A 12432-nucleotide genomic window follows, 5' to 3' on the forward strand; every position below is an offset into this window, starting at 1 on the left:
GAAAATCCCAAATGGGGTCACAGAGAGTCAGACATGATTGGAGCAACTGAACAACAACAAAAAACAACCCTTTGAAATTTGGCATAACATTACAGCTTTACATTAACTTTTGTTGTTATTATTACTATTATTATTATTATTATTATTATTATTATTATTATTATTATTATTATTTTATATTGGCAGGGCCCAGCCATGAACAATGAATATTTCTCCAGCTATTTAAGTTACTCTTTTTGGGGGAAAGTGCTTTGTAACTGAATCTATTTAAGTATTTTGGGTGCTTTAGTAGACTGATCCCCAAATATTTTATGTTTCTTGTTTTGGGAATGAGATTTCCCTTTCTATGATTGCCTCTTGGATTTTGTTATTAAATTGAAATGCTGTTGGTTTTTGTGGTTTACTCTGTAGCCTGAAACTTTGCTGAAAATATTAATTGCCTCAGTATCTTCAGTGCTTTCAATGGATTTTCTATGTAAACTGTCATGCTGTCCTCAAATAAGAATAGTTTTATCTCCTCTGCCTATCTTTATGTCTTTAATCTCGTTCTCTTCTCTTATTGCTGTACCTACCATGGCCAAAACTATATAAAATAGTAGTGGGGAGAGAAGTCATCTTTGCTTTGCTATTCTATTGGGAAAACAAATTCATTGTTTTAGTTTTAGTTTTTTTTTTTTAATCACTATAGTTTCCCCCAGTATCCCTTCCCAGGGAACCATAGTGTTCTTAAAGAAGACCCCCCAAAAATAAAGAAAAGGAGGAAAAAATCAGTATAACCTGATGAGTATATCAAAGAAGTGTGAAAATTTGTATAATGTACAACACTTGTAAGCTTCTGGCATCTAGGGGTGGAGTGGGATTGATTTTTAAGCCAAAGATGCATTCCCTCTTTAAGAGAGGTGTGGTAAGGGTTGTACATGACTCTCTCTCTTTCTCTCTCTCTCTCTCTCTCTCTTTCTCTCTCTCTCTCTCTCTCTCTCTCTCTCTCTCTGTGTCTCTCTCTCTCTCTCTCTCTCTCTCTCTCTCTCTCTCTCTCTCTCTCTGTGTCTCTGTCTGTCTCTCTGTCTCTCTCTCTTTGTCTCGCTCTCACTCTCTCGCTCTCTCTAAACTGTCAAATTTGAGTGAATAAAATCATCAGTCTGGAATTTAATGATATCAGTTACTTAGTGTCCAGAACAGGGAAGATAATGATCTCACTGAACTGTGCCACAGTATGTAATGGAATATTCTATTCTAGGTATTTTCAAAGATTGAAAAGACTAGAGCAATATCCCCAGGGAGGGGGAATAATTTAGTTAAAGAGACTTGAGATCATGCCTTATAAAGATTAATGGATGTGGCAGCTAGGTGGCACAGTGGATAAAGCGCTGGCCCTTGGATTCAGGAGGACCTGAATTCAAATTCGGCCTCAGATACTTGACACTTACTAGCTATGTGAGCTTGGGCAAGTCACTTAACTCTCATTGCCCCGCCCCCCCAATAAAGATTAACGGAAAGGATTGAGAATACTAAGAAAAAAGGAAGAATTAAAGGAGAACAGATTGGCTGCATTTGAGTATTTGAAGAGTAAATAGGTTGAAGATTTCTTTTGCTTGGTTCTAGAGAATGGAACCAGAAAGTTGCAGATTTGGATGCAAATTTAACCTTTATCTCAGGAAAATGAAAACAAATACAGAAACTTTCCAGTAGAGCTAACCAAAAGTAGAATGGGTTGCCTCATTGACCTTGGGTTCCCCTCTCCAAGATGTTTCAGAGACTGGATGACCACAGTAATAGAAGAGACTGGGAAGGGGCCTGAGGAGTCATCTATTCCACTCTTTACACGAAGTCTTCCCACTATAATCTCCCCAACAAGTGCTCATCCAAACTGCTTGAAAACCTCTCTAGACAGGGAACCCACGACTTAGAGGTCCAGCTGTTTTACTTTGGGATGGCTCTAATCATCAGTTTTTCTAACCTTGAACTTAATTAACATTTACCTCTTGGCAATTTCCACCCATTACTCTCAGTTCTGCCCTCTGAGGCCCAACAGACTAAGTCTATTCTCTTCTCTACAGCTGCTGCCTTAGAAAAACTTGAACACAACCACCCCATGCCCCACACCCCAACACATTCATTTATAGTTGTGTAACTTGACTCTGGTTCTGATAGGATAAGGTCCCTTCTTCTCCTCTCCCAACTTTATGTAGGCCAAATTGGAGCATTTCAGAATGAGAAGGAATCTCAGAGACAATTTTATCTATAGCTTCTATAGATATCTATCTTTCCTCAGTGCCTGAGGCTTTTCCACCCTAGAATGTCTCCTGCATGCCATTCTCCTTCTCCCATTGGTGAGTTCCTTCTGGGGGGTCTCCATTTTATGTATGTATGTATGTATGTATGTATGTATGTATGTATGTATGTATGGGCCTAGCCAAGCTGGTCATGCCTCATTCTTTTCCTGACTGTGCTCCTGACTCTGGACTTTGCTGCCATGTCCCTAGGTACCTACTCTCCTTTCCCACTTTCAACCCCCTTATATATGTTGTCTTCCCCTGTTAGACTATAAGCTCCTTGAGGGCAGAGACTGTCCTTTGCCTTTTTTTATCCTTAGTACTTAGCAAAGTGCTTGGTACATGTTAAGCATTTAAATAAATGCTTATTGCCTGCCTTCAAGTGCCTGGCAAATCATTCCTTATGCAAAATCATTGCTAAGCAGTCATTTAGTTTCCCTTTGAAGATATGACAAGAGAAACCACTACCTTGCTTGTCAGTCCATTCTGCTTTGGATAGCTATGGTTCTTAGAAATTTTTCCCTTATATCAAAGGGAGATCACTTTTTTCCACTTAAAAATTGTTCTTTAATTGTTTAAAAATGTTTATCTAGCGAGTATGTTTTTTAAAATTTATTCTATTCCTCTACTACTTCCCCCTCTACCACCCCAATTAATCAAATTACAAATCTATTTCTTTGCAACTTCTAACCATTATTTTTTGAAGCCAAGAAGAACCAATCTAATCCTTCTTCTGCAACATTGCCTTTCAGTTACTTAAAGGGAAGGGAAAAAACGATGATAACTTATTTTTCTTTTCTGCAACCTAAACAATTTTAATTCCTTCAACCACTTCTCATATGGCCTGATCCTCAGTCACTTCTCCATTCTGGTTGACCTCTTCTTGACTAGCCTTTGTTTCCCAATATCCTGCCTACAATATGGTACCCAGACTTAAATACAATATTTCAGATGTCCAGTTTGGGTAGAAAACAATGAAACTATGATCTCCCTTGACCTGGGCAATGCTTCTCAATATAGCCAAGGATTAAATTAGTACTTTAAACTATCAAATCATACTGACCCTACTCAACTTTCAATCTACTGTTTGCTTGCTTTTACAGAAGTGATTTTACAGTCACCCCCTCCCCTAGCCTGTCTTCGACTTGATTCTTTTGAATCCAAATGTTCCCTAAGGCAAAGTATTCACTATCATTGAGAGGTGGGAGTCAGAGTGAGGTCTTACATATATTTTTCTTTTAAATGAGGCATGTGAGACTTTCCAAATGACTCAACTCCCTTGAATTTATAGAAGCTTTGAAGATAGGACTTCAAGGACATGTAAATGAAATATACCATCTCTTATCTTTTAACCCCAAGACTTGTAATCATCGTGGTGAAGAAACGAGTAAATGCCAGATTTTTTGTAGAGAAAAACGGACACTTCATAAATCCAAATGCTGGGACAGTCATTGATGTAGAGGTTACCAGACCAGAATGGTAAGTTCAGTTTTTAAAATGGAGGAGCAAAGGTTGGGGATCCAGTAAAGTAGAGGGAATCATTTTCATGCCTCATTTCTGTTTCTGTAATTTTATTTGAGTGCTGCTTCTGCCACTTAGTGTTCAATAAATCCGTAAAATTCAGACATCTGATTGTTGTAGTTGGGGTGTGTGAAACTCTTACATTCTTTTCCATAGTGCCTAGTATGGTAGACCCTTAATAAGTGCTAGTTGACCAACTGACTGACCATGGCTAATTTGTTCTTTCAAACCTAGTGAAATCCAATTTATGTTGCTTTTAAAGAAATTCTCAGGTGTTACATCCTTTTCTTATCTAGTTATTATCCAAGGACATAACTGATATGAGCATAATCTGAGCCAACTGATAGGTTGTCATTTGATCTTCACAACAACATTGTTAGATAGGCGTTATCCTCATTTTAACTATGAGGAAACTGAGGCTGAGAGGATATGTGACTTGCGCAGGGACTCGGCTAGAGAATTAGTTTGGAATGACAAGACATAGGGTCAAGTGACAACCGTGCTTGCCAAAGGCAGGACATTATAAATTTTTCCTTGTTATAGTTGATCAACTCACACGGTGGGTGGAGGCATTTCCCAGCCCCCGAGTCACAGCTGCCTTTGTTGCCAAGACTCTCCTTAAAGAGAGTTCCTCGATTCAGCCTACCAGCCTGCATTGATTCTGACAAAGGCACACATTTTACTGATTACTAATCTACTCTTTCTTGGGAGTAACTCCAAAATTCCATACACCCTACCACCCACAAAGTTCAGGCCAAGTTGAACATATGAATAAAGAGCTTAAGAGCATGATTGGCAAATTATGTACTGAAACCCATTTGAAATGGCCTTATATTCTATCATTGGCATTATTCTATCTACGTAGTAGACCAAGAGGAGAACTTCATATATCTCCTTATGAGATAATTTTTTGGTCACTCTCCTATCAAAGCTAAAACTTTTCCCCCAGTTTATATGTCACTGGTGGGAGGTGATACTTCTGTTGCCTCCTATATACAGGAATTACAAACTAGGCTACATGAACTCCATGAGGCAGGAGTTGCTGTACAAGCAGGTCCTTTACATTTTTCCTTGCATGATTTAAGTCCTGGAGATGATGTATATATTAAGAAATTTCAGTGATCCAGTGGAACTCAGCCCACTTGGGAGGGACCTTTTAAGGTATTATTGACAACTCCTACTGCTATTAAAATTGGAGAAAAAGGATCTTGAATTCATTGTTCCCATGTATAACCTGCACCATTTATAGGTAAAGAAATTTCAAATAAAACTCAAACAGATGCTAAAGAGCAAAAAACCCTAATAGGGTGTAGAGGCAGTAGGCTGTTCCCATTTGAAAATCCTATGAATCAGTTACATGCTCTGGGACTCAGTCTCCGTAAGGTATTAGGAGATGGAATTTGCCTCTTTAGGGCCCTGGGAGATCAATTAGAAGGTCACTCTAGAAATTATGTCAGACACAGACAAGAAGCTGTTGATTATATGCTCAATCATAGAAAAGACTTTGAGCCTTTTAGAGAAGATAACACTCCCTTTGAAGAATATGTTGCCAATTTGAAAAAAGCTTGTACATGGGCTGACAATGATGTGACTGTAGCCTTTGCAAAACATAACCAGCTGAATGTGATCATCCACCAGTTGAATACACCCCTATAGCAAATCCGTGGTACAGACAAAGCCAATGCTGAAGAACTCCACATTTTCTACCATAAAGAATATTATGACAGCATTAGAAAAATCAATGACAATTCAGAAACCCCTGCTACTTTGGCACCCAGAGAATTGGGGAATCAATTAAAACAATGTGGTATACCCCAAACTCTAGCAATATAATAACTTACCTTTAACAAGTTTTTCCTTCTACAGGTAAAACCACAAGAAAGCACATGGCCTTGCTTTCTGGCCTACCTCAACCTCCGCCATACTTTCCCTTCCCCCTACTTAACCCTTGTTCCTTGAAACCATCTCTTTTTTTGTTTTCGAAAGGCAATGAAAAGGCCTGGAATTCACCACATACTTAAGTTTCCTCATGAACACAAAAGGGTGCTTAGCAAATCTTTTGCTTTTTGTTTTTGTTTTGCTTTTGACTTGTGTTTCTTTTGCTTTCTTTCTTTCTTTTTTTTTTTTTAGGTGAGGCAATTGGGGTTAAGTGACTTTCCCAGGGTCACACAGCTAGTAAGTGTTAAGTGTCTGAAGCCAGATTTGAACTTACGTACTCCTGACTCCAGGGCCAGTTCTCTATCCACTGTGCCACCTAGCTGCCCCTCTTTTGCTTTCTTTTTAACTCAATCTTGTAAACTGAATGTGGAAGCTTTTTATAGGTCTGGAGCATAGGCAGTCCTAACACACTGCTTTAAACTGATTGGTAGGTATCATCTAAATCCATTGGTTCACTGGACTTGAAGGTGTTTTCGAGTTGAGTTCAAAGTCCTTAGCTTCTGAGAACAATACCTTCTTAAGGGCTAGCCAGGTGTGCTTACAATCTAGTTAACCTGAAGTAGGCTAATCAGAAGTCAATCACTTTCACTTTATTCAATCAGTTTAGATTAATCTCCAGGTGGGCCTTTGAGTATCTGCTAAAGCCCATTATTTTATCACAGGTTTAGTTCTGGAATGTATTATTTCTTCCAGTCTTTACAGTTTAATTTCCTCTGGCTATTGTTTTTTTGGTTTTTGGTTTTTGGTTTTTTTTTGCAGGGCAATGGGGGTTAAGTGACTTGCCCAGAGTCACACAGCTACTAAGTGTCAAGTGTCTGAGGTCAAATTTGAACTCAGGTACTCCTGAATCCAGGGCTGGTGCTTTATCCACTGCACCACCTAGCTGCCCCTTCCTCTGGCTATTGTTAAAGATTCCTTGCTAGTAATCCAGGATTCATAGTTGTTCAGTCCTTCAGTCATGTCTGACTCTTTGTAACTCCACAGACCATAGCCTGCCAGGCTCTTCTGTCTTCTGCTATCTCGTTAGGTCTTTCCAAGTTCATGTTTGTTGCTTCCATGATACTATCTATCCATCCCATTCTCTGCCATCCCCTTTTCCTTTTGCCTTCAATCTTTCCTAACATCAGGGTCTTTTCCATTGAGTCCCAGCTTCTCATTATGTGCCCAAAGTATTTAAGCTTCAATTTCAGTACTTGGCCTTCCATTAAAGAGCCTGAATTAATTTCTTTAAGTATTGACTGATTTGATCTCCTTACTGTCCAAGAGATTCTCAAAGGTCTTCTCCAGTAGCCAACCATCCATTCTGCCACACTCAGCTCTCCTTAAAATCCAACTCCTGGATGGTGGTAGGGAAATAAAACTGAAGATTTTGAAATAAATTGAAGCCTACATAATTTAAATGTCCTTTATGGATTTAAAACTCCACAAAATCCCTTTTTAATATGGTCCTAGTAAGAGCTTCCCATGACTAGTTTAGCTAAATCAGCAGGCAACTTCAGGATAAATTGGGCTGGAAAATGGTGAGCACCAAATAGCACCACATGTACAAAATGAAATTGTTCATGTGTCAACAGATAGGAAATGGCTTGGGTTTTTAAAAATTTCTTTGCTTATATTGACATTGAGAAGGTTTGATACTCCGGCAGACTCAGGAGTGTACTGACCGCTGTAAGTCGAAGGTAATTTGATACTGAAGAAAGATACTGACAGATCCAGGGTGAAAGACATAGAATTTATTTAAAGGAGACTTACTTATGGGGGGTTAGTTTGTCTATGAAGGCAGGTGGATGTTGTGAATTCCCTCCCCATTCCCCTCTGATATTTATACATGTAGGTTACAAAGGGTACTTGGCAAAGAACTTTCTTTGTCCTAACTAGTGTTATTCATTGGTTCTAGTGCTCTGAGGAAAATGATTCATGTGAGTACTGACTATATGTACTTCAAATGCAGTACATATGGCTCTTCTTTATATAGATATTCTATGCTTTATGTCTTAGGTCCCACGTAGACTCCCTATCTTGTTCAGACTAGAAATTCAGTAGTCACTCATGGGCCTGATCTCAACACTGATTGACATGAAAGCTTTAACCAGCTCCATTCTTTCTGACCTGAGCTGGTTCATGCATCCTTACTTAGGCAACCTAGTGACCCTCTGCCTTCAGGGGCTCATGATACTCATAGGCTACTTTGTGAGTTACAGCCAATCCATCAACCTCCTCGCAGCAGGGAATGATTTGTTACAGTTGGGGAAGTAAAATATATAAACACCCTCTAGTTCATGTGCAGCCCAGGAAAATCTGTAAACTCTTACATAGAACTTCTTTAGTTAAATCTTTGTTTAAAAAATAGAACTTCATTTGTGATATTTGTCAATACTCAGAGCAAGTATTTCCTCCTGAGCTCAGCACCTGGCCTTGATGTCTATAATCAAAAGATTTTTTAGGAGTTTGTCAGTTTGACTTCATTTTAGTGAATGATTGAGTAACATCTTGTCTAAGCAAAGACTTTAAGGCTACATCTTTTTTCCCCTCTACTGAGTCAGGTGCTTTTTAAAAAAATCAATACATAAACAGTAGGCTCTTCTGTTCTTTTCCTGTCAATAATGTGATTGTAAAAACATGTTGTGCTATAGGAAATTGTCTGTGGAAGCCTGCCTGTTCTCTCCTTGTATTTTTCTTCAATGTATTCTACATGGATGCATCATGGGTCATTCTCCTAATTTTCTTTAGAGTTGAGGAAGGCATATGAGTTGAGTTGCTAATGTCTCTTTGGTAAAAGTAATGCCTGTGGGCTTTTCTATACCTTTGGAAGTTTCTCTTTGACAGATTTTGAGAGTTCTGCCACCATAATCCTTTTGAAATCATTCCCTAGGGTTCTCTGTAGACATGGTCAGGGCTATATGTAGTGGGACATGCTTGTTCTCCCCACTGGGAGGCTGAGGCTGGTAGATCGATGGAGCATAGGAGTTCTGAGTTACACTAAGTTAGGTATGACAATGGTGAGCAAATGGAATGAGGAGGAAGGTACAGAAGATTGCCTAAGGAGGGATGAAACAGCCTAGGTAAAAATGGATCAGGTCAAAATTCCTGTGACAATCAATAGTGGCTACACATGGGTCCCATCCCACTCCAAGTTTTCAGCCTGGATGAGATGGGAGACCCAGTCACAATCTGTGTGTGTGTGTGTGTGTGTGTGTGTGTGTGTATACATACTCATATATACATATATACACACAGATATATATGTATATATACACACATATACACATATGTATACACACAATATATTGTTGCCCTAAAGCTAATTAGTTGCTACTCATATCTTGTGGAGTCATGACTTTTAGTTAACAATGTATTTGTATACATATACATATATCCATAAACATAATCCATATACATGCAATAATACATGTACACATACATGTATGGTCATCTCAAGTATAGTTTTCTTATATGGGATATTGGATGGATTAAAAGTGGTAGTGTTCAAATTTCCAGTATGAGAATAGATCCCCCAAAACACTGGCAGATCTTTCATTTTATTCATCCTTCACTTTCATCTACAAATGCTCCCAAAATAACCTGATTAACCTGGATTTTATATCAATTTCTTCACAGGCTCTTTTCCCCTTAAGTGATTTTCACTGTTTTGTGAGGTTAATAACTTTTGATATGCTGGTAAAGGTTTAACAATCACCTCTCCAGAAAACAAAGTCTGAATATACGCATGTATTTAAGATTACTTTACTGATATAAAGGATGTGAATACAATTTACAAATAATAATGAAATATAGGGGGCAGCTAGATGGTGCAGTGCAGTGCATAGAGCACTGGCCCTGGAGTCAGGAGTACCTGAGTTCAAATCTGGCCTCAGACACTTAACACTTACTAGCTGTGTGACCCTGGGCTAGTCACTTAATCCCAATTGCCTCACTAAAAAAAAAATGAAATATAAATTCTATATAGCTGCTAAATAGTTTGTCACAGAACGCCTTTGATTTTTGTCAAACTTTTGTATCCACAGACAATCTGTGGTTTTAATTCAATCATAATTTGACAAATGGTATTGCCTCCCAATCCACTGAATCTTTTCCCAATCAATATATTGTCATTAAATCTAACGTGATCTGCTGTTACATTCTCACCTTCATACAAATTATGATTAAAATGACATCTTTTAGCTTCAGCACTATTTTCTTTTTACTTTTCTGTTGAGTTTTGGGAATTGAAACATCAATTCTACATCATTATTTACAAATTTCCCCAAGTCCTTTGAAACAATTTTATGTTTTAAAATTTTATTTAGATGATACAATTGTTTTTCCACTGGTTATCCATGGTGAAGTTAGTTCTTCATAAGGCCAAGTAGGTGGTTCTAATAAAACAGAATAATTAAAAATGCTTTCATTGATAAAAGATAAATTCATGTATTGAAGTATATTTTCTAACAACATACTCCTAGGCAGTGGATTATTAAATGGAATGTCTTTAAACTCATCCAACAATCAGATCTTTAACTTGAGAGTCATGCTTTCCGGTACCAACCTTTAAATTTTCCAAAGGTCTTATGTTCCCCTCCTCCCCTCTAGCTACTTTGGTTTGCTCTATTCCTTGTTGGATTGCAAGCACCTTGAGGGCAGGGACTGGCTTTTCCCCCCTTCCATATTTATATACCCAAGTATTAGCACAATGTGGCACATAGTAGGCACTTAGTAAATATTTATTGACTGACTATCTGGTTGTTTTCCTGAAGAGCTTTGCAAGCAGAAAATGAGGTTTGAAGCCTAAAGAGTAAAGTTAATTCTTTTGGCAGCAGTTTTGACGTCATTTATTGTCTGTCTCAACCTGTCTTCTAATAATTTCTTGACTCCAAATGCTTGAAATGTGGTAGAATAGTTGTTTGCAGTCTCAATTTAAGAGCTTCCACGATGTGTTAACAAGCCCTGGGGGCTCTTCCATTTTCTAATAGACGGACATTTTTTGTGTTTTGTAATTACAGGTACGACTTCTTTATCATAAGCCAGTCTACAAACGTTGGTAGTGTGACCCCGACACATTATAATGTGGTCTTTGATAATACTGACCTGAACCCCGACCAGATCCAGTGTTTGACTTACAAGCTGTGCTACATGTATTATAACTGGACTGTGAGTTTGTTTCTCTTCTGCAGAGGTTCTTAACATGGGACTCACAGACCTTTATAAGGGTCCATGGGGAGGTGCATGATCTTGGATGGGGAAAAGTTACATTTTGATTTTCACAAACTGGTTTCCTTTGTAATTCCATGTCTTTAATTTTATGCATTTAAAAACCTTATTATGAGAAGGCATCCATCTACTTCACCAGACTGTCAATGAGGTGTGGGATACAAAAATGGTTAAGAATCCTTGCTATAGGAGGCAGCTAGATGGCGCAGTGGTTAAAGCACCAGCCCTGGATTCAGGAGTACCTGAGTTCAAATCTGGCCTCAGACACTTGACACTTACTAGCTGTGTGACTATGGGCAAGTCACTTAACCCCCATTGCCTAAAAAAAAAAAAGAATCCTTGCTATACTGAGATCTAATTTATGAAGGAAGCTTGGTGGATGGAATGCTGCTAACAAGTCAGTCAAGCAATTATTAAGAGTTATCTCAGGCAGCTAGGTGGCACAGTGGATAAAACACCGGCCCTGGATTCAGGAGTACCTGAGTTCAAATCCAGCCTCAGACACTTGACACTTACTAGCTGTGTAACCCTAGGCAGGTCACTTATCCCACATTGCTCTGCCCCCCCCCCCAAAAAAAAGAGTTATCTGTGTACTAGGTGCCATGCTAAGCAGTGAGGATACAAAAAAAAGACAGATACTCCCATTCTAATGGGGAAGATAAAGTGTAAATAAATCTGTACTTACTAGATACATACAGATGGGAGGTAATGGTGAGTAACTGAATGGTGAACAATCTTTTCAGGAAGGCTGTAACTTGGAATCGTGAAGACTTGGGTTCAAATGCCCTGTCATCTTAGCTGAATGACCTGGTCTCTGGGGGCCTCAATCTGCTCCCAAGGATTTATCTCCTAAGGGTCGCTAGATAACAAATTGCAGCTGGTGAAAAAAGACTAACTGATGCTGACAAGCTTAAATTAGGAAAATGCTTTTTTCAAAGTGGAAACCAACATTGTAGATGCTTAATAAATGCTTACTGACCGACTCATTTGTCCGTAAGCTTTTATTTAACATTGAAAGGGCTTAAAATATGGTCAACAAACTAAATGTTGAATTTTTTCCCCTCCACTAAAGGGTGTCATTCGAGTTCCAGCTCCATGCCAATATGCCCACAAACTGGCATTCCTGGTCGGCCAGAGTATTCGTGACCAACCCAGTTGCAAACTGTCAGATCGTCTCTATTTCCTTTGAATAGCATACCTTGTAGACTTCATTCGCCAATGGAGATTTTCAGAAGAATCTTGGAATCACCCTTTTTGGAGCCATTGCAATAGCTTTCTACGTGGAATGTGGATTAGGCAGAGGCTTGAGGGAGAATTGGGTTTTCTTTAAACTTACTGATAAACACTATTTGAAGAAGGGCTGGCCCACATGAGAATAATAAAACTACAAAGAGGAACCATCCCCAAATAAGGCAAATAGCCAATGTGGAGAATGAGACCCACAGTCTGGCACACAGGGAAAAATCATTTTATTTTAGTGATTTAATGATGG

At 38.7% G+C, this 12432-nt stretch overlaps 1 protein-coding gene across 1 annotated transcript in view; it reads left to right on the forward strand.

Moving 5' to 3' along the window:
• Positions 1–12129, forward strand: part of LOC122735998 (piwi-like protein 1) — a 61994-nt gene extending 49865 nt beyond the window's left edge. The window contains exons 19-21 of the mRNA XM_043977962.1: positions 3633–3752; positions 10733–10880; positions 12013–12129. Coding sequence (XP_043833897.1) covers positions 3633–3752; positions 10733–10880; positions 12013–12129 — 385 coding nt within the window. The remainder of the gene's footprint in view (positions 1–3632; positions 3753–10732; positions 10881–12012) is intronic.
• The last annotated feature ends 303 nt before the right edge of the window (positions 12130–12432 follow it).

This window comes from Dromiciops gliroides, chromosome 1 (genome assembly GCF_019393635.1).
Source record: "Dromiciops gliroides isolate mDroGli1 chromosome 1, mDroGli1.pri, whole genome shotgun sequence".
Lineage (NCBI taxonomy): Eukaryota > Metazoa > Chordata > Mammalia > Microbiotheria > Microbiotheriidae > Dromiciops > Dromiciops gliroides.